General features: G+C 43.9%; 1 protein-coding gene across 4 annotated transcripts in view; it reads right to left on the reverse strand.

Moving 5' to 3' along the window:
• Positions 1–8,020: 8,020 nt before the first annotated feature.
• The window catches only part of AADAT (aminoadipate aminotransferase), a 71,611-nt gene continuing 52,699 nt past the window's right edge, over positions 8,021–26,932 (reverse strand). For all 4 annotated transcript variants that reach the window (XM_040418664.1, XM_040418665.1, XM_040418666.1 and 1 more), the window contains exons 4-14: positions 25,609–25,741; positions 18,032–18,106; positions 17,496–17,705; positions 16,252–16,317; positions 15,877–15,959; positions 15,201–15,297; positions 14,013–14,074; positions 12,677–12,741; positions 10,564–10,670; positions 8,972–9,073; positions 8,021–8,262 (exon numbers count right to left, since the gene is read on the reverse strand). In XM_040418664.1, coding sequence (XP_040274598.1) covers positions 8,218–8,262; positions 8,972–9,073; positions 10,564–10,670; positions 12,677–12,741; positions 14,013–14,074; positions 15,201–15,297; positions 15,877–15,959; positions 16,252–16,317; positions 17,496–17,705; positions 18,032–18,106; positions 25,609–25,741 — 1,045 coding nt within the window. In that variant the 3' untranslated portion in view covers positions 8,021–8,217. The remainder of the gene's footprint in view (positions 8,263–8,971; positions 9,074–10,563; positions 10,671–12,676; positions 12,742–14,012; positions 14,075–15,200; positions 15,298–15,876; positions 15,960–16,251; positions 16,318–17,495; positions 17,706–18,031; positions 18,107–25,608; positions 25,742–26,932) is intronic.

Raw genomic sequence — 26,932 nt, forward strand, 5'->3', positions numbered from 1 at the left:
TTGTTAAAGAACCAAAAGTAATGGGACAATTGGCTTCTCAGCTGTTCCATGTCCAGGTGTGTGTTGTTCCCTCATTATCCCAATTACAATGAGCAGATAAAAGGTCCAGAGTTCATTTCAAGTGTGCTATTTGCATTTGGAATCTGTTGCTGTCAACTCTCAAGATGAGATCCAAAGAGCTGTCACTATCAGTGAAGCAAGCCATCATTAGGCTGAAAAAACAAAAACAAACCCATCAGAGAGATAGCAAAAACATTATGCGTGGCCAAAACAACTGTTTGGAACATTCTTAAAAAGAAGGAACGCACCGATGAACTCAGCAACACCAAAAGACCCAGAAGACCACGGAAAGCAACTGTGGTGGATGACCGAAGAATTCTTTCCCTGGTGAAGAAAACACCCTTCACAATAGTTGGCCAGATCCAGAACACTCTCCAGGAGGTAGGTGTATGTGTGTCAAAGTCAACAATCAAGAGAAGACTTCACCAGAGTGAATACAGAGGGTTCACCACAAGATGTAAACCATTGGTGAGCCTTAAAAACAGGAAGGCCAGATTAGAGTTTGCCAAAAGACATCTAAAAAAGCCTTTCCCAGTTCTGGAACAACATACTATGGACAGATGAGACCAAGATCAACTTGTACCAGAGTGATGGGAAGAGAAGAGTATGGAGAAGGAAAGGAACTGCTCATGATCCTAAGCATACCACCTCATCAGTAAAACGTGGTGGTAGTGTCATGGCGTGGGCATGTATGGCTGCCAATGGAACTGGTTCTCTTGTATTTATTAATGATATGACTGCTGACAAAAGCAGCAGGATGAATTCTGAAGTGTGTCGGGCAATATTATCTGCTCATATTCAGCCAAATGCTTCAGAACTCATTGGATGGCGCTTCACAGTGCAGATGGACAATGACCCAAAGCATACTGTAAAAGCAACCAAAGAGTTTTTTTAAGGGAAAGAAGTGGAATGTTATAAAATGGCCAAGTCAATAACCTGACCTGAATCCGATTGAGCATGCATTTCACTTGCTGAAGACAAAACTGAAGGGAAAATGCCCCAAGAACAAGCAGGAACTGAACACAGTTGCAGTAGAGGCCTGGCAGAGCATCACCAGGGATGAAACCCAGCGTCTGGTGATGTCTATGCGTTCCAGACTTTAGGCTGTAATTGACTGCAAAGGATTTGCAACCAAGCATTAAAAAGTGAAGGTTTGATTTATGAATATTATTCTGTCCCATTACTTTTGGTCCCTTAACAAGTGGGAGGCACATATGCAAACTGTTGTAATTCCTACACCGTTCACCTGATCTGGATGTAAATACCCTCAAATTAAAGCTGACAGTCTGCAGTTAAAGCACATCTTGTTCGTTTCATTTCAAATCCATTGTGGTGGTGTATAGAGCCAAAAATTTTAGAATTGTGTCGATGTCCCAATATTTTTGGACCTGACTGTACCTGTACTTTCTGGTATAGATGACTGACAGACAGATATGGGGGCAAGGAAGCCATACAGTATAAGAGCCTTTAGGTACTGTATTGGGGTCTCTGACCTCCAACATCACACCTTCACAATGGACAATTGACAGTCTATGTAATAGTAATATACTATTCTGTAATTTTCTGTTTCCAATTCAACCTTAATGAAAACTGCAATAAATCTAAATTTTATTAGAAATCCTTGCGAGTCCTCCTGGAATGAACGGATCAAGAATTTCCCACTCTAATAACACACACTTTACATTTGGATAGGTCAGCTGAATGTAATAATACCTTTTATTTAGCAATCCACTGCTCCATTCTGGAGAAATTGTACTTTTAATCCATATGCAGATGAGCAATTAAGTGCACCGAGGGCAGGTCTAAGTGACTCTGCACCCTTGCTCCTCTCATTGCCTCTGCTGGGACCTGGACCTGTCAATTAGTAAGGAAATGAAGGGGCTGACTGAGGAAGCAGGAGAAGCAAGGGTGCACAGAGTGACGGGTTTGGTGCACAAAGTGCAACAGCACTGAATATATGAACTAATGCTATATTCACTATATAAATGAATGAGGTGCTTAAATATATATCAAAATCATATATACTGTGTGGTTATGAGATTTCTTCATACTATTTAACCTCATATCTTTATTGGTTATCTGCTACTATTATGTATATGGGTTAGTGTTACTTTATATAGGAAAGTAGTTGGTATTTCAAAACATAAAATCAGTCAGCACATCCTGTAAAATGAAACAAGTGTTCAGGTATGTGTAAGCATTCCTTACCATAAAACCAAAACACAATCCTTAGCAGTCTGCAAACACTGACTATAAGAACTAATGCGACATTCACTATATAAATGAATATGAGGTACTCAGCAAATATATTTTGATCAAAATCTTTTGTGCCCATCTACCACAACAAGGTTAACTTTTTTTGGGATAGGATCCTACTCTATAATGGCCTCTCTTCTTGTGCCAACTAGCCTCAAATTAATACAAGGAACTCAGGCTGTTCTTAATTTGTGCTGGAGCTTTGACTTCACTTGAATGGGACGGAGCAGTTTGAATTACTCTGGACTGTTACCGCAAAGAAATTGAAGTGCACCTAATTTTGAAGAGGAAGCAGCACAAGCACCATGGTCCCCAACAGCCGATCGGTGGGGTGCAGAGACTAATCTAATATCGATGACTTATTCTGAGGATAGGTCATCAATATTAACCCCTTCAACCCCGGGCCTGTTTTCACCTTCCTGCCCAGGCCATTTTTTGCAAATCTGACATGTGTCACTTTATGTGGTGATAACTTTAAAACGCTTTTACTTATACAGGCCATTCTGAGATTGTTTTCTCGTCACATATTGTACTTCATGACGGTGGTAAAAATAAGTTAAAAAAAACATTTTTATTCATAAAGAAATACCAAATTTACAAAAAAAAATTCAAAATTTCCAAATTTCAATTTCTCAACTTTTATAAAAGATAGTAATACCTTCAAAAATAGTAATTACTTTACATTCCCCATATGTCTACTTCATGTTTGGGTCACTTTGAAAAGGACATTTTATTTATTTTTTGGGGACGTTAGAAGGCTTAGGGCTCTTTCACACTTGCGTTGTTGGGTTCCGGCATAGAGTTCCGTCGTCGGGGCTCTATGCCGGAAGAATTCTGATCAGGATTATCCCAATGCATTCTGAATGGAGAGAAATCCGTTCAGGATGCATCAGGATGCCTTCAGTTCCGGAACGGAACGTTTTTTGGCCGGAGAAAATACTGCAGCATGCTGCGCTTTTTGCTCCGGCCAAAAATCCTGAACACTTGCCGCAAGGCCGGATCCGGAATTAATGCCCATTGAAAGGCATTAATCCGGATCCGGCCTTAAGCTAAACGTTGTTTCGGCGCATTACCGGATCAGACGTTTACCTTTTTCTGAATGGTTACCATGGCTTCCAGGACGCTAAAGTCCTGTTTGCCATGGTAAAGTGTAGTGGGGAGCGGGGGAGCAGTATACTTACCGTCCGTGCGGCTCCCGGGGCGCTTCAGAGTGACGTCAGGGCGCCCCACGTGCATGGATGACGTGTCGCATGGATCACGTCATCCATGCGCATGGGGCGCTCTGACGTCATTCTGGAGTGCCCCGGGAGCCACACGGACTGTAAGTATACTGCTCCCCCGCTCCCCACTACTACTATGGCAGCCAGGACTTTAATAGCGTCCTGGGTGCCATAGTAACACTGAACGCATTTTGAAGACATATCCGTCTTCAAATGCTTTCAGTTCACTTGCGTTGTTACGGATCCGGCGGGTACCTCCGGCAAATGGAGTGCACGACGGATCCGGACAACGCAAGTGTGAAAGAGGCCTTAGAAGTTTGGAAGCAAATCTTGAAATTTTTCGGAAAATTTCCAAAACCCACTTTTTAAGGACCAGTTCAAGTCTGAAGTCACTTTGTGAGGCTTACATAATAGAAACCACCCAAAAATGAAACTACACCCCTCAAGGGGACTACCTCTTGAAGCTCATCAAGAGAATGCCAAGAGTGTGCAAAGCAGTAATCAAAGCAAAAGGTGGCTACTTTGAAGAACCTAGAATATGACATATTTTCAGTTGTTTTACACTTGTTTGTTATGTATATAATTCCACATGTGTTAATTCATAGTTTTGATGCCTTCATAGTCATGAAAATAAAGAAAACTCTTTGAATGAGAAGGTGTGTCCAAACTTTTGGTCTGTACTGTATACTTTTAGAATTTTTTTCACTTTAGCACAATAATAGCAATTTTGAAGCAAAAAATAATCATATTTTAGTGTCTCATAGTCTGAGAGCCATAGCTTTTTTATTTTTTGACCGATTCTCTCAGGTAGGGTCTAATTTTTTGCGGGATGAGGTGACGGTCTGATTGGTACTATTTTGGGGGGAATACGCCTTTTGATCACTTGCTGTTGCAATTTTTGTGATGAAATGTGACAAAAATGGCTTTTTTTTTTTTTTTACGGTGTTCACCTGAGTGGTTAGGTCATGTGATAATTTTATAGAGCTGTTTGTTACGGACCTGGTGATACCTAATATGTATACTTTTTTTTTTTTTTTTTACTTTAGCACAATAATAGCAGTTTTGACAAAAAAATGATGTTTTAGTGTCTCCATGTTCTGAGAGCTCTTTTTTTTTGGGCGATTGTCTTAGGTAGGGGGCTAATTTTTTGCGGGATGAGGTGACAGATTTATTGATACCATTTTGGGGGGCATACGCCTTTTTGATCGCTTGGTGTTGCACTTTTTGTGATGTAAGGTGACAAAAATAGCTTTTTTTTTTTACACTGTTTTTATTTTATTTTATTTATTTTATGGTGTTTATCAGACAGGGTGGATAATGTGATATATTTATAGAGCCGGTCATTACGGACGCGGCAATACCTAATATGTGTGGGTTTTGTTTGTTTTTTCCAGTTTTTTTATTATAAAATAAGGGGAAAGGGGCGTTTTTTTTTTTTTTTTACTTTATTAATTTTATTACTTTATAAATTTTATTAAAAACCCTTTTTTTTTTTTTACTTTATTTTATTTATGACATTCACTTTTGGGGGTCTGATCCCCTCTGCAATGCATTACAATACATCTCTATTGTAATGCATTGCCTGTTAGTGTATGACACTGAGTCATACACTAACAGGTTGCCTAAGAGACCCAGCCTGAGGCTCCCGTAGAAGGCAGTTCCCGATGCCGTGCAAGGCATTGGGCAGCCTCTGCACGGCATCGGGCTGCCTTGTGTCGCATCGGGTCCCCGCCACAGCAGAGCGGGGACTCGATGCTCTCCCTCACCCGACACAAACCTCTTCTATGTCGCAATCAGCGCGGACCGCGGCATAGAAGGGGTTAATTCGCCGGCATTGACTTTTACAGCGATTCCGGCGGATACAGCAGGGGCCCGGCTACCACGGACTGCTGGGCCCTGCAGTGATCGCACGCACCGCTCCGGTGCCCACGCGATCACTATGACGTACTATTACGTCAAATTGCGGGAACTCAGTGGTTCCCATGACGTAACAGTTCGTCAAAGGTCGGGAAGGGGTTAAGCTACTGCACAACCCCTTTAATTGTATGTTTTCTAGTATCATAATTATGTTTTTTTAAGTATTCAAAAGTTTTTTCTTACTGCCTCTCACACATTTTCATGACCGTTTTATACTAAGTCAGCTTACTCACCACTATTTTGAAAGTGTAGGTCTCTCTCATACCCATGGTTGTCTAGATCGTAATGAAAACTGGGCAAACATGCGACAAGGGTTATGTAACTTTAAAGGGGTTGTGTCAATTCAGCAAGTGGCATTTATCATGTAGAGAAAGTTAATGCAAGGCACTTACTAATGTATTGTTATTATCCACATTGCTTCCTTTGCTGGCTGGATTAATTTTTCCATCACTTTATACACTGCTCGTTTCCGTGGTTACGACCACCCTGCAATCCAGCAGCGGTGGCTGTGCTTACACGCTATAGGAAAAAGCGCTGGTCTCTCTAGATTGCAGGGTGGTCCAGACAAAACCCCTTTAACTCTACAGCTTGCTTGCCTTAATCATTAGCTCAGTGGTTATTTCCGTATGCTGAGAGAGCTCAGGAAGAAGAGACAAACACCAACTGTGGAAGCACCGCAAGGGGTGCGCTGGGGTGAGGCGAGTATGAATTATTTTGCCAATGCCATTCTGACCTTTAAAAAAATTTCACTGGCTGAGCAACCCTTTAAACCTTATTAACTAATAACTACAATCAAATTGGAAGAATATAAAATACATTTATAATACAAAATTGTAATATTCAATAGCCTTGAAAAAAATATTTGTAGTCGTTAATCATTTTAATTGTTTCTTGGATTACAAATCACTACAATAAATATGCATATAAACTGCTACTTCTTTAATCTGTGGAGACACATGAGCCACAAATAACTATTCTTCCTTCAAAATCTTTTGTTTCTTTATTTCAGATTTTTTTTATATGATTTCATGATAATTCTTAAAAAATTTACTTTCTGATTAGGTGCAGATTATGCATTTGTATATACGTAAACCAGATCAAAAGTGCTTACTTGTAACCTTAGAAAATAGTTCATTGCCTTCGATTGATTCACATGTTGTTCCTAAAGTAGTTCACTTTCTTTGTGATGTTCCCTCCAAGCTTTTGTAGCTAATGAGCAGGGCAATTAGGGTACAGCCGGAAGTGTCCTGCATTGCATCGCATATAGTGGCACGGAGCCGGAGTGAGGTAGGTATTTGAGTTTGTTATTTTGCTTTAGCACCTTGGAGCAGCATACCTGGGCCAGATGGCACTATAGGTGGACACTATTACTTCTGGAGTATACTATGGGGGCTTTAATACTACTACAGGGCACTAAAGGGGACACTAGTACTACTGATGGCTATAAGGGCTGCTTAGAGACACTGTTTTTATGAAGCAGATTTTTGCTGTGTGAACATAGCCTGACTGTGAAGTGAGAACAGCCTTATTTTGTTAACATTTATTACTGCTCGCCTCCTTGGGGTAGTTGGCTGGAACTTTTTGTCACTAGGGGGGAGACTTGACGTGAAAAGATTGAGAAAACCATACTAGGGAATAGGTTAATGCCAACATCCCTGACGGATCATTGCTGTAAAGGTGTAACAGAAAACTTAGTGATCTAGAGCAGTTAAAGGGTTGATATCAGTATTCACAGTGGTGTATGGCAGTGTACTGGTTCATGTTAGAATCTCTGGTGGTCTAGAGCAGCAGGTTATTCCAAGTATCACTGGTGGTCCAAGGTAGTAAAGGGGTTCAAAGGTTATCCTATGTCGATGGTTCCAGCCCTGCCACTTCTGGACTCCTGTGGACTGCAAATGTGATGTTCTATCTGACATCACATGCACTGCTGCAGCCATTCACTGGCCTCAGTGGGGACGTGTCTCCAAGCGGGACACAACCACTGAAGCCAGAGGTAGGAGTACTTTAATTTAAGGTTCCCTGGTGACCTATGACAGTAAAGGGGATTAATTACAGTTCCTGGTAGAGGACAACGAAGGTGTTAAAGCTGAATACCTGGAGTTAAGAAGGTTATTCCCATCTTCACACTCCATTGTTGTCTTGGTTATAAAAGGTGGCTGAATCCTGATGGTCCAGCTGCTTGTTTCATCTCTGCATCGGTCAGAGAGATGGGTGTAGGGAGGGAATATAGAGAACTGCGCAGCTGTAAGTGTATGGCTGCACAGTTCTCTCTAGGATCGAACAGATCGATTTAGGAGGCCTTAATCTGAATGGTCGATGGCTTCTGCGATACGCTGCCACAATGCTTCAAGGGAACAGTGGTTTTATGATAAAACTACTACTAGCAGCATGAAAATACATATTCATTACATCTTTGTTCAGAATACGGCCGAATAAAACACGGCAGTGAGCGGTCCGTGGTTTCCCGGCCTGGCATCCTGCTGAGAGCAGGAGTGCACGGCGTCATTGGTTCCTATGATGCCGTGCACTTCAGTAATACACTCGTATGATCTATAGGAGTGTATTACTGTAGTGCAGTGGTGGCATGAAGCGCACGGCATCATAGCAACCAATGACGCCGTGCGCTCCTGCTCTCAGCAGGATGCCAGGCCGGGATACCACGGACCGCTCACGGCCGTGTTCCACGGCCTACTACTGATTTTAAAACTGATGGCTATTTGGGTCATTCCCCTAAGATCTTGAGATATCCTGGTAAATAACAGGTTCATTTTCTTTCTTCAATGATAAGAGATGCCAGTCTCTCCAGTCCCTACAATGGCCAAAATTGTGAAAAAGTTTAAGGTAAAAGAAATAGAAGATAAAACAAAGTTCATGTTAATGCCAAAGTTCAGTTATTTACAGAATCTCTGGTTAAAACCCCCCCAAAAAAACTGAAAATAGAAATACAACATTCAGAAAGTGTCTGAGGGTACCATACAACTTTTTTTTTTGTTATAAACCAGTTACAGGGGATCCCAGAAAAACAATTGATTCTGGGAAAACACTTCTGAAATGCTCATACCCACCCGGTATTAGTAACATATGCTACTCTGAACCACTGACTAATTTGCAATACTATATACAGTATGTGAGTATGTAGTGCAGTTTTACGATATTCAATTCAGTGCACTAGATTTCTGTAGAGGAGATCCAGGGATTTATTCTGATTACCATGTTTGCTATCAGGAAGGAATTTTTTTTTTTTTACATTATTCTAGATCAGTGTTTCTCAACTCCAGTCCCCAGAGCCCACCTGCCGGCCATGTTTTCAAGGTTTCCTTGATATTGAGCAGGTGATATAGTTATTGTCAATGCATCAGGACTTACCACAGGTATTCATTCCGTGGGATATTCTCAAATCCTGATCGGCAGGTGGCCCTGAGGACTAGAGTTAAAAAAACACTGCTCTAGATCAACACATGCTGTAGGTGGGACTAGTAGGTGGCCCCGTGTCATCTATATAACAACACTGTACTTACCTGGTCTATCTGCTCTGGAGTAGAGAGAGAAAATGAGGCTCTCACGTAAGAACTGGGCTCTGAACTATCAATATTAAATGCTGAGCCAGGAACTAGAAGAACCTACAAACACAACAGATATTAAACTTGATACACACTTTACACCATGGTTTGCTATTTTGCTTGTCATGGATTACTGTACATTCACTTATTTAACCACCGCATCACAATCACCAATCATTCCCAATAATAGACAAGATATGACATATCCTGGGTTCACTAGGGGCTCTTTGGGCAAAGCTGAAAGCGATCATTGTAGATCATGTCCCAACATTACCTTGAGATACTGCTTGTGATAATCAGATATTAGGGAGGAATTACTAGTGCAATCATTTAAAGTAAAATTCGCCCCCAACTGTCACATTAAAATGCAACCACATGAGCATATCTGTTAAAACTATAGTAATCAGGGAAAACCCCTTTAAATCTCAGTCCTCAAACTCATTAACTCTTAAAGGGGTTATGCCATGATTAATAAAAAAAATATATATATATGAAAAGCTGGTATCATATAGTACATGGCAATCTATTTCTAACAAAGACCCAGTACTATAAACTCACATGGATCCAGATATATCCCTATTAATTGCTCCAATTGCTCTGCTAGATTTATTTCAAGCTGGCAGCTTAGGGGCGTTTCCTTTCTGCTGCAGCTGGTGGCAGTTAAAGGGAACCTGTCACCGGGATTTTGTGTATATAGCTGAGGACATGGGTTGCTAGATGGCCGCTAGCACATCCGCAATACCCAGTCCCCATAGCTCTGTGTGCTTTTATTGTGTAAAAGAAAAAGGATTTGATACATATGCAAATTGACCTGAGATGTGTCCTGTATGTGAGATGAGTCAGGGACAGGACTCATCTCAGGTTAATTTGCATATGTATCAAATCGTTGTTTTTTTTACACAATAAAAGCACACAGAGCTATGGGGACTGGATATTGCGGATGTGCTAGCGGACATCTAGCAACCCATGTCCTCAGCTCTATACACAAAATCCCGGTGACAGGTTCCCTTTAAAGGATGGAACCGAGCATGTACTTCCATCTCAGTGAGCAGGACAAAGAAATTAGAAAAATAACAAACAGCAGGTGGCGCTATACAGATAGATTTCAATGAATAACTTTTAATTACGGTACATGCAATTACAAAAGTATTCAGATCCAGGTGCTGGTTTGAAAAATATAGAATATTTTTCACGGGACAACCCCTTTAATGATTTGCAATATTTTTTCTGTACTAACAAAGTATATATAAACAACCAATGGCCCTTTACTAGAGCCCCTGAGATCAGTTTTTAGTTAAGGCCCCCAGAGTAATGTCGGCCTCTCTTCCCATTGAAAGCACATACATGCTCAGCTCAATATATTGGGAAAGAACGTATTGAAGGTTAAATGGGTATCTTTAGTCAGCTCTGCTTATCTGCTATAGATAAACCTTTGACTCATCATAAAAAACAACTCACCACTCTTGTGTCTTCTTTCTGTGATCAAGTGGAGCATCAAAGACTGCACAGTATGAATAGCTGTAAAACAACTCCAAACACTGATTCTTTACCTCTTTGCTTATTGCTTTTAACATGATCATTTGATGTGTATCTGGGACGCCATGGATCTTTATCCACAGGAACATGCCTGCTGTAGGACTGTGCCACTCAGCCAAGCCTTCCAATTAAATGAAACAAAGAGTACACTGTCAGTAACACATAATACTACATATTCAATCCACAATATACAGAGAACATTTATTCATCATTAGCAACCATATTAAAGGGGTTTTCTAGCTTTAGAATATTGACGGCCTTAGGACAGGTCATCAATATGAGAGCGGTGCAGGTCCTTCAGTCAGGTCAGCTGACTAAAGGAGCCGTGGCACTTGTGCAAGCATTGTTGCTTCTTCATTGTTTACCCGCATGCTGTCTATTAGCAGCATGTTGGTGCAGGTTGTGGCAGCTTTGTGTTGTTCACTTGAATATGCCCATTAGGGCTGCAGTAAACGATTATTTTCGAAATTTCGTATTCTATCGATTATTTTTTACGATTAATCAAGTAATCTAATAAGAAAAAATTAATTGACTGTTTTCCTTTATAAAAACTCATTAGACCTCCTACCATCAGTCCCCAACACCCTTCGTTCTCCCCTGTGCGATTAGCCCAAGTGCATCAGTTCCCCCCCGTTGCCATCAGCTCTCCCCCACCCCAGTGCCATCAGCTCCACTCCCCCCAGTGCCTTCAGCTCTCCCCACCCCAGTGCCTTCAGCTCTCCCCACCCCAGTGCCAGCAGCGCTCCCCCCTTGTGCCAGGAGCGCTCCCCCCTTGTGCCAGCAGCGCTCCCCCCTTGTGCCAGCAGCGCTCCCCCCTTGTGCCAGCAGCGCTCCCCCCTTGTGCCAGCAGCGCTCCCCCCTTGTGCCAGCAGCGCTCCCCCCTTGTGCCAGCAGCGCTCCCCCCTTGTGCCAGCAGCGCTCCCCCCTTGTGCCAGCAGCGCTCCCCCCTTGTGCCAGCAGCGCTCCCCCCTTGTGCCAGCAGCGCTCCCCCCTTGTGCCAGCAGCGCTACCCCCTGTGCCAGAAGCGCTACCCCCTTGTGCCAGAAGCTCTCCTCCCTTGTGCCAGAAGCTCTCCTCCCCTGCTCCTCCTGACACCCGGAGTGCACAGAGTCATTGGTTGCTATGACGCTGTGCACTCTGGGCGCCGGGCCTTAGTCGCACCAACTTAACTTTCCAGCAGGGGCGCCGCCGGCCCTCCATCATTCCTGCTCTGCGCCTGATGTCACACAGCATGTCAGGTCACGGCGTGCGTACGTCTAAATGATCGTTTCTGAGCAGCAGATCTTGCTGTCTAGTGAGTGAGTAGCCGACTGCCAGGAAGGAAACGTTCCTTCATGACAACCTGCTGCTCATTGCAAGGTGTAAATGCACCTTTAGTTTCTATGTTTATTTAGGAGTAGCTAACCAGCAATTTGGGTTTCAGAAGTCAGTGTTGAAAATTGGTCTAAAAATATGCTTCTGGAACATTTATTCATTCAAGTCGATTTATTAAATTTGTTCTTTTTTTTTTTCTGGTTCTGAAGCTGGTAAATGTTACATTGCACAACTAGTTTCCTATTGGGGATCCACACAATCTTTTAACAATGAACACAGACATTGCAAATAGTGTCTATTTTGCTAGCAAAGGTGATAAAAGAGGACTTTAGCTTATACTGAAACAGCAAGGTAAAAAATTTCAAGTACCGTATATCAATTTTTTTTTAATAAAATCAACCATATACTGATGAAATATCAGATTGGCGGGGATCCGAATCCCAGCTCCGCTGCTGATCAGAACGCAGCACTTGTGCAGGTGTAGTTATAATACAGTCACTGGGATGGACGGAGCCGTTGTAATAACACCTGCTCACTTCTGCAATGTTGACGGCGAGCAGGTGAACAGTGAAGAGAATTCTCTTCAAACAGCTGATAGGTAGGGTTTCTGGGAGTCGGACCCCCGCCTATCTGATATTGATGACCCATCCCGTGGAGAGGTCATCAATATAGGATACAGGCCAAAACCCTTTAAATCCTGCCATGCGTTAAGCCCTTTTACATGTAATATTATAAGATGGCTTTTCACATTAGACCACTTTGTATTGTAAGAAAAATGCCCGTTCAGCACATACTTTTGACCTGTTCACTCACCTGTTAGCCACTTATTGGCAGATGCAAGCATGGCTTCTCTCTGTGCCCTGTAGAACTGTATGACACTGCAAGCCACAAAAAGGCAAAAAAAACAAAAGACATTTTTTTTGTACTGAGATTGTTTACCTTTTATTATATACGAAAGCCACTTGCTGCTAACTGTCTGCTTACAGTGCTATCACTGTACAATAGTGAATGGGGGTCTGTGCCCTCCTTTTGAATTGAGCGGCAGACATATGCATGCCCACTGCTCCATTCAGCTAGTCTATCACCGGCAGCCCTATAGAGCTGAATAGAGCAACAGCACGCATGCATGTCCGCAGCTACATTCAGGCAAAGGAGAACAGGCCGATGTTCTCATGATTGGCTGGGGCCCTAGTGGTGGGACCACCACTGACAGACAGTTATCCCCTATCCTATGGACAAATAGTTGTCTACAACGGACAACCCTTTTAAAGGGGTTCTCCATGCTTTTAATATAGATGACTTATCCTCGGGATAGGTCATCAATATCAGATTGGTGGAGGTCCGACACCTGGCACCCCCGCCGATCAGCTGTATGAAGAGACAGCGCGCGCAGTGTGCACGTGCCGTCTCCCTTCCTGCTCGCTGCTGCTGTGCCATAGATATATCAGCAGCAGCAGGAAGATAGATGGGAGACGCCACGTGCACACATACAGCTGATCGGCGGGGGTGCCAGGTGTCGGACACCCGCCAATCTGATATTGAGGACCTATCCTGAAGATAGGTCATCAATATTAAAAGCCCGGAGAACCCCTTTAATAGGAAATTTGAGTGTATTACACAACTATATACTGGATCCTTGAGTGAGGCGCCTTAGGGAAGGATTTATTTTCTTTTATTTTTTTTGAAGGGGTAAAGGTGCCATTGTATGGTTTTGTACTAGGATGAAAAATTATTTTGTATCTTGTAATGAGAATGACAAACTACCTTTATGAGAATGATCAACTACTTTTTGGAACAAACCTAGTACACTCCACATAAGCTGTAAGGGAGAGATGATAGAAGGAGGGAAGAAGAAAAGTCCGGAATGAAGGTAAGCTTTGTAGAATTTATGTTTGACTGTCTGAACACTGGGAGCCAATATGGCTTACAGGATGCAGATTTAGTAACTGAAGGCAGCAAAATTCGGGAGTCAAAAGGTTACAATCAAAAGAATGATGGTAGTTATTGCATAGAAGGAGTCGGGAATGCGGTCAAATTTTTATTTTCAATTGCAGGTATGTCTTAAAGGTAAACTTTAATAAAAAAAACTAAAAACAAATTCCACTTACAGCAATTAATAAGGATTTTACCCAAAGAATAAGTTCCATACCTCTCTATATGCTCCAAGAAGCCATCTATACCCCATTTCTGCAGCAGTTGTAGGATCATTACCTGAAAACAGAGCAGTCCACGTTGTAGACATGTGCCAATGGCTGCGCTATTATTAATAATGTGATTGCAATATATATGAAAAAGCAGCTCACACTCTGGCTACAGCATTAGATAGTATTTAAGGATATTCATGTCTGAGTTATTCCAGGTGAAGAGGGCCTATCTATAACTATATTTAATAGTAATAATGTATAGTGAAATAGAACTGGTATGTTAGTAAAATGTTTTTCTTTCTCATTAGAATGCCCCTGCTGAATTGCAATTAGTGGCATCTATTGTACTACTGCAAAAATATCTCATCAAGTCGAAGCTACACTTGTATATTACAAAATAACACGACATGTGTGTTTGCGGCCTTTCTGCCCAGGATATTGTAAACTAACTAAAAGTCAATGAAAACTTGTACGCAGTTTTTTCTAAAGACCCCTTTACACTGCCCGGGCAGATTCTCACTAAAGAGTGTTCGTACAAATGCTCGTTGGCGATAATCTGCCAGTGTAAAGGTGCCACCGATTACCAGATGAATGAAAGAAACGCTCGTAATAGCATTATTCAAGCAGACACCTAAATCATTGTTTGCTAGCAGTATATTTTGCCGTCTAAACTGCCTATGCTGCCAGCAAACAATGATTCTGTATGGGGACGAGCGATGGTGTTTACATGCAGCGGTCTCCTTCAAGAGCAGGCGTTTGCCGAGAAGAAACGCTTCCTTCCAGATTCCACGTTAGCGCATATAGATGCGGTATCGTAGTAGGGACCCACCTGCTAGGTCAGAATGGAGAGTGTAATAGCAGGTACCATCTTGGTGGACTTTTCCTCTGCTAAATCCCTGGCCGGCTGCAGCGGTTTAGTGAGGTGCCAGGGATCACCAAACTGGATAAACCTGGTGCAGCAGCTAAACTAGCTAACTAGTGCACCTAGGGTGATATAAGAGCTGCATATACCCAAAAGAAGGGGAGAATATCCTAATCAAGAATATTAGCCATGTTGCACCATTTCTACTTAACACACAGTAACAAAGAATAAGAAACTGGTGCAAAAGTAGACATACCCTTTAAGAAGAACAAACATGAGTGGCAGTATAGGAGGAATAAAAAACTGCTCACAGAAAATCCTATACAATTACCTGAGTAAAAGCACTTGTATGTAGTGTCGACGCCTGCATGTGTAGTATTATCCGGTCTATAAGGGCTTTAGGGCCTGATAAATAGCCAATCCTCAATCTGGCAGATGGAGAAAAAACAAAAAACACTGTTTTCTCTTTTGAAAGTATAACTACAATGTTATATGCTTTATTAGATACGCTGTGTAATATTTATTCAGGAAGCTATTCATTACTGAAATCATGGGGCCAGATTTATCATTAGCTCAAGTCAGAATAATGGAGTGAAAAAGTCGCAAAAATTTGCAACTTTTTTCTGCTCTGCACTATGCTCGCCAGTTTTCTGAAAGTGGCCGTGTTTTCTTATGTAAATTAATCTCTAGACAGATTTACTATTGCGACTATTTAAAAAGTCGCAAAAAAATGCGCAATTTCACTCCAGTGAGGACCATGCATATCCTATGAGACTTTTTAATAGAACATGCGACTTTTTCGTAAAGATGTGCGACTTTTGTAAAGCTGCTTACTGACGGATAAACTGCTACCGTCAAACCACATTTATTACAGTCTTAAAGGGCCGATCATAAATCTGACTTGGCTAAAACTGACTTTAGCCTTATGTGAAAGTGGAGTGAGCTGTCAGAGGAATGATAAATCTGGCCCATGGTCTTTACTAAAAAGTTAGAAATAATGCTCTTACCCTGAGGAAAGAATCTTTGACATGGAGTCCGCTCTAATAACTCTACCATCAATGTCCATTGACAGAAATGATGGTGTCCAGGGCTAGGGAAAGCGATGACAAAAAGAAGACTTTTAAAATAGTTCAGAATTGATAAGACCGAATCTTCGGAAGGGCAGCTGTATGAAAACCTTTACACAATAAGCCACCTACAGGCCCATCACAAATATTACAGTTACTCAATCCAAAAAACAAGAAGTGTGCATGTCACCTTGTTCAAGGTTGTGCTCATTTATTCAGCATTCTATAAAGCTCAGAAAACATACAAGGCGATTTAAAGTACGTTCTCTATTTTAGATTTAACAGACAAGGTTGCTAAAAGTTGCAATGGCTCACCTTATTGAATTGGAGAAAGTAATAGGGATCATCCTCCACAATAATCAAATCATATTCTTGCGCAAGCTATTAAAAGAGATGAGAAATATGATTACTCAATCTCTAAAACAAAGCCCACTGAGGGACATTTATTAAGACTGGCACTCCCATACTCCAGTCTCGATCCCTTTGAGCCCGAGTGAGATGCGTCTAATTTATTTGTCTAATATTTATCTCATAATATATTAGATACATCTCTGCCCTGCCATGCGCCAAACTGAAGTCTTGTCAGAGGAAAGCAAAGACCTGTTCAAGGTTAAAGGTAGGGCAAAGTGCGAAAAAGAAAATAATGGCTATGAGCCATTTACATTGGGTTCATTTCCCTAATAGCCCTATAATACTTCGCTTTAATTAATATTTATTAAAACTAAAAAAAAAAACACAAAGAAAGATGAAAACATACCGTATATAGTACACTTCCAAGCTCAGATATGTTATTATTAAGGGGGTATTCCCATCTGAGACAATGGGGGCATAGTGCTAGGATATGCCTCCACCTCTGGGACCCGCACCTACACCGAGAATGGACTGGGGAAGGTGAATGGGAATGCACCGCGCTTGCTCAGCCACTGCTCCTATTCATTTCTATGGGGTCGATGGAAATAGCCGAGCCAGCACTCAGCTACGGTATTTTTGGCTGCCCCATGGATATGAATGGAGGTCGGCTGCAGGAGATTAATTCTCCTAGCTTCTTTCAGATTTCTAGGGTTGTATTTCTCTTCCTGGCTGTCAGAGGTGCTTTGTGTATCCCGGTCAGCCAGGTTTCACTCACTGCCTAGGCAGACGCCTTATGCGCACCTCTTTGCCGAATATATAATATTTTCCCGAGCCCAATAACTAAATCACTGTCTTGGCAGTCTATGCGAGACGCCTAATGTGTGCCCACCTGCCTGGATCACTAGAGCTGGGAGTGTAGCTACGTTTAAAAACACCGGCTACGCTCTTCCCAGAAACTGAAATCTACTTCAGCTATAACTTACACCAGTTTCTAAGTAAATCCGGCGTGCTGCGGCTGCCCCCTTTTCTAATGTGGTGAAAAGCGTCAAAAGTCGTAAATTATTGTGCATATATGTGCACACGCCATAATTTGACTTTTTTACACCACTATTGTGTCGTAAAGACATAAGTAAATGCTGCCTAGATGACAGTCACACTTTGTAAAGTTACTACGTGGTCACCATAGCTACTTTCTAATTGCCTTGTACCTTGTAGATTTCTATTTTGCGTTCTATAGTCAAAGAGGCTCCTGTGGGATTGCCTCCATTTGGAATAGTGTAAAGAATTTTGGGGGATTTCGTTTCGGGTATGATGACATCCTCTGGTCGCCATCGAGACAGAATGTCTTTGAGAGCCTGAGGAATAATTCCATGTTGATCGGTGGGGACACCAATGAGATTGCATCCTAGTGGTTTTACCTACAAATGAAAAAGCTTAATCAGCTGAATATTGTTATCTTACTATACACTCATTTTTCTTAACATTACTATTTAAAAGGATATAATATTACAAAATACATTATTACAGTTTTATGTAAAGCATAAAACAGATAAAAAGTATTTTATTGGCCATGGTGACACATTGTCTTTGTGAAGTTCTGTCTATTCAGTCATATAGGTGGCAATGCAGATGATCATACAGTCCCAGATCCCCTGGATGATGCAGTCACGTGATTATATAATCATTCTGGGTGCAGGCTTGGAATAGGAGTAAAAGTACATAAAATATACAAAAATATACTCACAGCTGCCAGAGTTCCAGAATAGGTTGGTGAATCCAGTAAAACGTTATCTCCAGGACTTACAAGCATTTCAAATACCTATAATAATTGGTCAGAGAAATAATTAACATAACAGTGTATCAATTCCTGGCATTATAAAATTCAGTGCCAGTAAGATCTGTCTGTCTAGAGTTTAGTTACTACCACATGGATCTTCAAGACATTAGATTAGATGGGCCAAATGGTTCTTATCTGCCGACACATATGTTTCTATTAGGGTACTTTCACAGTTCTGCCGGATCCGGAAATCCGTGTGCAAACGGATAGCATTTGTAGACTGATCCGGATCCGTCTAACAAATGCATTGAAACACTGGATCCGTCTCTCTCCGGTGTCTTTTTTTGTTTGTTGCATTTTTAAAGGTCTGCGCATGCGCAGACCGGAAAACTGGATCCGTTTTGCCGGAACACTTGGTACCGGCATTAATGCATTTCAATGGAAAATAATGCCTGATCCGGCATTCCGGCAAGTGTTCCGGAATTTTGGACGGAGAAAATACCGCAGCTCTGGCCAAATACCGTAAGTGACCGAACTGAAGACATCCTGATGCATACTACTGAACGGATTGCTCTCAATTCAGAATGCATTAGGATAAAACTGATCAGTTTTTTTCCGGTAGTGAGCTCCTAGGTCGGAACTCAATACCGGAAAAGAATAACGGTAGTGTGAAAGTACCCTTTAAAACGCAAGAAAAATGGTGACTATTTAAAGGTGTTCTCCAGGAATGGGTTGAATCCACTTGCAGAGTTGCCTGGGGGAAAAGGTGTATGTATTTGTACGAGTGTGTGTATTTATGGCGGTGGGAGTGGTGGGGAGGGTCCACTCTACACACTGCTCTTGGTGCCTCATTAGACACTGCCTTCACTTTACATTGCTAAGCTTTACAAGATCGCATCATTACAATCTATTGTCCAGCGGGAATTCTGCTCTACAACAGCAAACTTATCAACATTCCTCTTGGAAAATTTCTGGCTGATCAGCTAGCACAGCATATCACACATGCAACATCTTCCTGCCCTACAATAGATTGTAATGATGCGATCCTGGAACGCCCAGCAATGTAAAGTGAAAGCAGCGTGTAGTGAGGCACCAAGTCAGTACAGTGGCTTTCCCCCAGGTAGCTCTGCAATTGGATTCAAGCTACCCTATTCACATTTAAGTACGAGTTGCTTGGAGACATTTTGTATAATTTGTGGACAGCCCCTTTAGGGATTTCCCACAATGCTAAGAAAGAGATTTTACAGGTGAGTTCACAAAAATATCGTTTTCTCGCTCATATCATTGGGGGGACACAGGACCGTTGGACGTCCTAAAGGAGTCCCCGGGGAGGGAAACAAAATTCTCCCAAACAAACTCTCTATGGAAGTCACTGCACTGCGGCCTGCAAAACCCTGCGGCCGAGAGAAGCATCCGCCGAGGCCAAAGAATGCACCCGGTAAAATTTAGTAAAGGTGTGTAGAGAGGACCAAGTCGCTGCCTTACACAACTGAGACGATGAAGCGTGGTGGAGGTATGCCCAAGAAGCCCCAACCGCTCTGGTAGAGTGAGCCGTGATCGCGGGTGGAGGAACCTTGTCCCTGGAACGATAGGCCTCGGCAATGGCCGAGCGAATCCACCGAGCAATAGTCACCTTGGAAGCCACCAAACCTTTACGATGGCCTTCCGAGATAACGAACAAAGCGTCAGTGCGTCTAAAGGAAGCCACCACGGACAGATAGATCTTCAAGGCCCGTACTACATCCAGACGATGGAGAGAAACCTCCCGTGGATGGGAAGGCTGAGGGCAAAAAAAATGGCCTTGTTCACGTGAAAGGCAGAAACAACCTTTGGTAAAAAAGATGGCACTGGACGAAGAACCACCTTGTCTTGGTGAAACACCAAAAAGGGCTCCTTGTAGGACAGAGCTGCCAGTTTCGAAACCCGTCGAATAGAAGTAATGGCCACAAAAAAGGCCACTTTCCAGTAAAGTAGACGGACGGAAACTTCTCTCAGAGGTTCGAACGGCGCTGACTGGAGTGAACCGAGAACTAGGTTTAGGCCCCAAGAGTGTAATGGGGGCCGCTATGGGGGTACGGTGTGAGCTACTCCTTGCAAGAAAGTCTTGACAGGACCTAGGACGGTTCGAGTACCTTGGAAAAAAATGGACAGGGCCGAGACCTGCCCTTTGAGGGAACTGAGAGCCATGCCCAGATCCAATCCTGACTGAAGGAACGCTAGAACCGTAGGAAGGGAAAAACGCCTGGGAGGAAGAGCTCGTTCCTCGCAGAAGCGCAAGAAGGATTTCCAGGTCCGGTAGTAAATCCTAGAAGAGGAAGGTTTTCTGGCCCTAATCATGGTTCGGATGACCGCATCAGAAAAACCTCTGCGTTTCAACAGAAAGGTTTCAACAGCCATGCCGTTAAACGTAGCGTATCTAAACTCTGGTGGAAGACTGGGCCCTAGGAGAGCAGATCAGCTCTGAGTGGCAGAGGCCACGGAGCATCTCCTAGCAGAAGAATGAGCTCCGAGTACCAAGCTCGTCGAGGAGGATTGTCTTGATACCTTCCTTCCTGATTCTGCGTAGGATCCGAGGTAGAAGTGGTAACGGTGGGAACACGTAAAGGAACGCAAAGCTGTCCTAAGGTGCCACGAGAGCGTCCATGTCGTGTGCTGTTGGATCCCTTGCGCGAGAGAGGAAGCACGGGAGCTTGTGATTGAACCAGGACGCCAACAAGTCCACTTCCGGACGTCCCCACCTGAGGCAGATGGTCGCGAACACCTCCGGATGGAGGGACTACTCCCCCGGGTCCACTGTTGTCCAGCTGAGAAAGTCTGCCGTCCAGTTGTCCACTCCTGGGATGAAGACTGCCGAAATCACCGGAACATGGGACTCCGCCCACTGTAAAATCTTCGCAGACTCCTGCATCACCGCAAGGTTGCGAGTCCCTCCTTGGTGGTTGATGTAAGCCACCGCTGTGGCATTGTCCGATTGTACCCTGATCGGACGACCCTGCAGAAGTGGAGTCCAATGGATAAAGGGAGAGATAAATGGCCCGGAGTTCCAATATGTTGATGGTTAGTTTGGACTCCGATGGAGACCAAACGCCCTGGACTGTCCGTGTGGCGAGGACTCCGCCCCAACCGCGAAGGCTGGCGTCGGTTGTAATGATCGTCCATATCACTGGAAGGAAGGATTTCCCCACCATCAGATGCGCAGACTCTGTCCACCAATTGAGGGCTGTACGTGTTTGGAGGGACAGACGGATCCGGCGATCCAGAGATTTGTCCCAAGATGACAAAATGGCTAGTTGAAAATACCTTGTGTGAAATTAAGCGAAGGGAATGGCCTCGAAGGAGGCCACCATCATGCCCAACACCCGCATGCAATTGCGGATAGACGTATTGCGGCGTTGGAGTAATAGACGTATAGATCTCTGAATGTCCACACTCTTGTCTAGTGGCAGGCGTACTACGGCTGCACCTGAGTCTAGTATCATGCCAAGAAACCTGATTTGTGTGGTGAGAGACAAGCAGGATTTCCGCCGATTGACTATCCACCCGAAGCGGGACAGGGTGCTCAATGTGATCTGAAGACTCTCCTCGCATTGGGAAAACATAGACGCTTTGATTAAGATATTGTCTAGATATGGGAGGAGAGTAATGCCCCTGGAGCGCAGGAGACCCAGGAGGGGGGCAAGTACCTTTGTGAACACTCTCGGAGCTGTCGCTAGGCCGAATGGCAGGGCGACGAACTGGTAGTGACATGAATTAATGGCAAACCGAAGAAAACGTAGATGTGCGATGGGAACGTGTAAGTAGGCGTCTTGGATATCTATGGACGCCATGAGCTCCCCCTGCACCAATGAGGCAATCACGGAGCGAAGTGACTCCATCCTGAATCGTTAAATGCGGAGGAAGCGGTTCACTATCTTGAGGTCCAGCACTGGGTGGACATCGTCTTCCTTTTTTGGTAAGAGGTTTGAATAGAAACCCGTAAATCTTTCGTGTAAGGGGACCGGAATTATCACCCCCCGTATGAGAAGGGACTGAACTGCTTGGAAAAAAGCAGCCGCCCGAACTGGATCCTTGGGCGGTTGGGAGAGGAAAAAACGGTTGGGTGGGATAGATTTGAATTCTATCTTGTATCCTGATGTCACTACCTCTAGTGCCCAAGCGTCTGATATATGAGTCCGCCACAGTTCCTGAAAAAGAAGGAGACGACCCCCCACCTGTAAGGGTGGGGCCGCACCTTCATGCTGAGGGCTGTTTCCCGGGAGCGGAACGAGGCTGTTGGGCTCGCGGACGCCATGCTGGGTGGGGTTTGAAGAATGGGCTCTTTCGTTGATCCTGATTGGGTGGTCTAGCTGCAGGTGGGGCCGCCGGACAAGTGCCCGCAAACCTACGAAAGGACTGGTAACGGGAAGATGTGACCCTAGGACGAAAGGAACATTTCGCCTTGGGTTGCGGTAAATGGGTGCTTTTTCCTCCTGTTGCTTCCGAAATAATCTCATCTAGCCGGGTACCAAAGAGTCGAGACCCGGCAAAGGGAAGTCTTGAAAGAGAACGTTTAGATGATGAATCTGCCTACCAAACTTTAAGCCATAGCTCTCGGCGGATAGATACTGCGAGAGCCGAGGAGCGGGCGACAATCGTCCCCGCGTCCAGAGCCGCTTCGCAGAGGTACTTCCCTGCCTGGGAAATTTGTACCGCCAAGGACTGGAGTTCCGTCGGAGGAAGATTGGTCGCAAGGTCTTGTTTCAAACGGATGGCCCACTCCGAAACTGCCTTGGCTACCCATGCAGATGTGAAGATCGGGTGTAAGGCTGAACCACTGGCTGCAAAGACTGACTTAGATAGCGAGTCAATGCGCCGATCCACTGGGTCCTGGAGAGAGGAGCCATCTGCCACCGGAATAGTCGTGTTTTTTGCGAGGCGAGCAACCGGTGGGTCTACATTGGGAGGCGAGGCCCATTTTTCCACACAATCAGTTGGAAAAGGGTAGAGCAGGTCTAACCGCTTTGGAACGATGAAGCGTAAACCTGGTTGGTCCCAAGCTTTTGCGACAACGGAAAAATCGTTGTGTACGGGGAAGGACTTAGGGGTCTGCCTTGCACGCAAAAGCGTCACTCCCTGGTGGCTGGTGGAGGGGAGTTTCTCCTGAACTTAGAAAGTATCCTGGATAGCTGAAATCAGACTATCCACCATAGACGCAATCTGGGAAGACTGCTCCAGGTCCATATCCGTATCTGAATCCGCAATCTCACCATCTGATAGTGCGTCACCTAAAATGGAGGACGTCTGAGATCAGGAACCGGGAGGGGGAGGGGATGCAGAGGCGTCAGAAGAGGAATGACGACCTGATCTGGGACGCTTGCTAGGAAGCCTGCTCCTGGTTTGTGCACCTTGCGAAGGTGAGGGCTGCACCGGGGGTGATTTCTCTACCAAACGGCCCAGTAATGACAGGGTGGAATGGGAGAATTTGGAGAGGTCTACTACCCGGGACAGGGACCTTGCCCAGTCAGGTTCTCCACAGCCAGAGGGGTCTGTGGGTTGTGAGAATATGGATAGATGGCTCTGTGGGGCCGCTTGACATGCAGAGCATAGTGAGAGTGACTGGCCACGAGGGAATTTTACAGAACATGAGGTGCAGGCATAATAGGTGGTCCTGCAGGGTGCCTGGGGAGGGGTCTTGGCCAGAACGGGCATTGTGTGGCTTCTCTATGCTGGAGGGGGTAGCGATCTCCTACCATTAGAAGTCCCAGGTCCTGTTTCCTTGTGGCAAAAGGAGCGTTGGAGAGGTCTTCTGGAGTGCCGCGGTGGTAAAATAGGCTCCGCCTCCCCATGCAGATTGTGCGGAGGAAACTGCGAGGAAGAAGCCACGCCCCGCCTCCCCGGCGCTCGCATGTCAGGAGCCGCCATGAGACGGGAAGGGGTTAATATAGTGCCGGTCATACTGCCTCGCTTATGAGAGTTGAATGGGGAGGAGGCGTGTTGCAAGTGGGAGATATCGAGGACGGCCCTCCTTGTAATTGAAGTAACGCTGCAGCCGCGATGCTGCAGACATTAACCCTCGCAGTGCACCGCCGCCATTGAGGATCGCTGAGGTTGGAGTCGGCGAACACAGGAGGAGGGAGATCGCTACCCCAGCAGACAGGGACAGATGATGGGCAGAGGGAGGGGGAAAGGGGGGATAATACTCACCTGTCTTCTGTGAACTTCGCCCTTAAATGTCGTCCCAGCAGGGCCACCCAGGGACCGCTGGCAGAAGGGGTCCGGGCAGGGTAGGGCTGGTGAGTAGGTGGCCCTATTGCTGGTGGGAAGCAGGGGAGTGAGGCTGCCCTGGTCAACTTGTCTTCTTGGGGGGGGGGGGGGGGGCAAGGCGGTGGGACAACCGACACCGGCTAGCCTCCCAGGGAGACAAAGACGCCATGCGAATCTGTGCCCCTTGAACCTACAGAAATAAAACCAAAAATTAAATTAAATTGTAAAAAGAGCCACCCTGCTAAGCAGGGAGGTCTGCCTCCTACAACACTAAGCTAAAAACTGAGATGCTCTCTCCAGGCTAGAGGGGGTATAGCCTGCAGGGGAGGAGCTAACAGTTTTCAGCATAGTGTCGCCTCCTAGTGGCAGCAGCAAGCTATACCCACGGTCCTGTGTCCCCCAATGATATGAGCGAGAAACTATGTGACCAAAGACATCGTGGTCACGTGGTCCATCTGACAGGAGTCTGTTACCACAGCGTTCATGCATCACTGCTTGAGAAAGGTTCCAGTGTTTTTTATCTAAGGAAGTGCCATGGACTTTTCTGGTTTATATATTTTGGGAGTAAGGATCACTCCAACAGCCGCTGGCACCCGATTTGCACATATTCTGCGGTGCTGTTCACATGCTCTGGATATTATATATATATATATATATATATATACATATATATATACATATATATATATATATATATATATATATATATATACACACACACACACACAGGTAAACTCGAAAAATTAAAATATTGTGCAAAAGTCCATTTATTTCAGTAATGCAAATAAAAGGAATTGCATTAATGCAGCTTAAAATTAGAATATTGTGAAAAGGTTCAATATTCTAGGCTCAAAGTGTCACACTCTAGTCAGCTAATTAATTCATATCCCCTGAGCAAAGGGTACCTGAGATTGTGACTTTGGGGTTTTAATAAACTGTAAGTCATAATCATCCAAATTATAACAAATAAAGGCTTGAAATATCTCCCTTTGCATGTAATGAGTCTATCTCATATGTTAGTTTCACCTTTTACGTTGCATTACTGAAATAAATGAACTTTGCACGATATTCTAATTTTTCGAGTTTCACCTGTATTTTCACATTTTTCATTATGGCGTTTTGAGTGCAGAATGATGGGGAAAACCCTGATTTTTTTTTTTCCGCACAGCCACAACATAACACAATGTGAAAAAAGTGAAAGGATCTGAAGACTTTCCAAATGCATTGTAACTCTATGTGTATGCAGAGTTTAGCTAGAAAATAACAGAAAATCTAAAATCTCTAAAAACAGACAATACTACCTTTGACAATCCTTCCTGGCTGCCAGTTGTGACACATATAGCCATCTGTCCCTTGTCAGGGGCGTATGTTAGGGTTGGTGGATTGTGCAGCTTTTTTTGCAATTCTTTCAACCAGGCCACCAATTCTGGAACTCTAAATATTAATATAAATGAATGGATACAAACTGGATTACATAAAATAACAATAGCATAATACAATTCTTTTAAGAATCGATATAATACAAATGTGCTCAACCAAATAGAAGGAGTCAGAATATTGCTACAAAATGATGTTATTCTCTCCTATAATGTACATTTGTGCCTCCCCAATTATCACAAGTTACCACAATACTCTATGACAGACTAATATCGGCAACATCCTATAGAGCAGGCATCTCAAACTCGCGGCCCTCCAGCTGTTGTAAAACTACAACTGCCACCATGGCCTGCTGTAGGCTGATACCTGTAGGCTGTCCGGGCATGCTGGGAGTTGTAGTTTTGCAACAGTTGGAGGGCCGCGAGTTTGAGATGCCTGCTATAGAGGAACCAAATAAACTGACACTTGAGACACAGCAACCAAATAAGACAAAATTATATATGTGATTATTTATCCAAATATTAGGTGACTATATTTTCATGAGGCCACAGGCAACAGCATTCATAGAGTCACAGAAAGCTGTGGTGACTTCTAATATTTTATTTACTTACTGTACCAAGCATCTTTTTCCTTTTAATACACACCTGCTGCAACGCTATAGCGAGTTAAGGCGAACTTTCTGTTCCACACTGATTTATATGAAACACCCTCATCCTTGTCTGCAGAATCTAAAGTGTGCATTATGATGTTCTGCAGCGGTTAGGGCACAAAGTTGGCTCAGTGGTTAACACTGTTGCCCTGCAGATCTGGGGCCTGAGCTCAAGTCCAATAACTGTATGGAGCTTTCATCTTCTCCAAAACATACTGAGAGGTTATTTATGACAGGTACTCATTAGAGATGAGCATTTTTATTGCCCGAATCAAATATGCTCCAATTGCCCCAAAAGTTGGCATGTGGTCTCCTAGGACTAATGAGTGACTAGTATGCTACTCTTGGTTTCTGAGGGGGCGGGTAATCTGTTTTTTCAGGCCTATTGTAGGCCAGGCAATGTCCCTCTAAATTGTGAAATATTTGGGTTTATTAGTACCCAAATTGTTTGGAAAATTCAGGATGAATTCCAAATTGATAGAACTGATTTGATTCTGTAGTATGTATATGTATAAATATCTTGATGTCCTTCTTAGAATAATTTTCCACTGTTTTTATTCACTAAGTTTTTGATGGTAGCATACTAGTGTCTCTCTTTC

Source organism: Bufo bufo, chromosome 2 (assembly GCF_905171765.1).
Source record: "Bufo bufo chromosome 2, aBufBuf1.1, whole genome shotgun sequence".
NCBI lineage: Eukaryota > Metazoa > Chordata > Amphibia > Anura > Bufonidae > Bufo > Bufo bufo.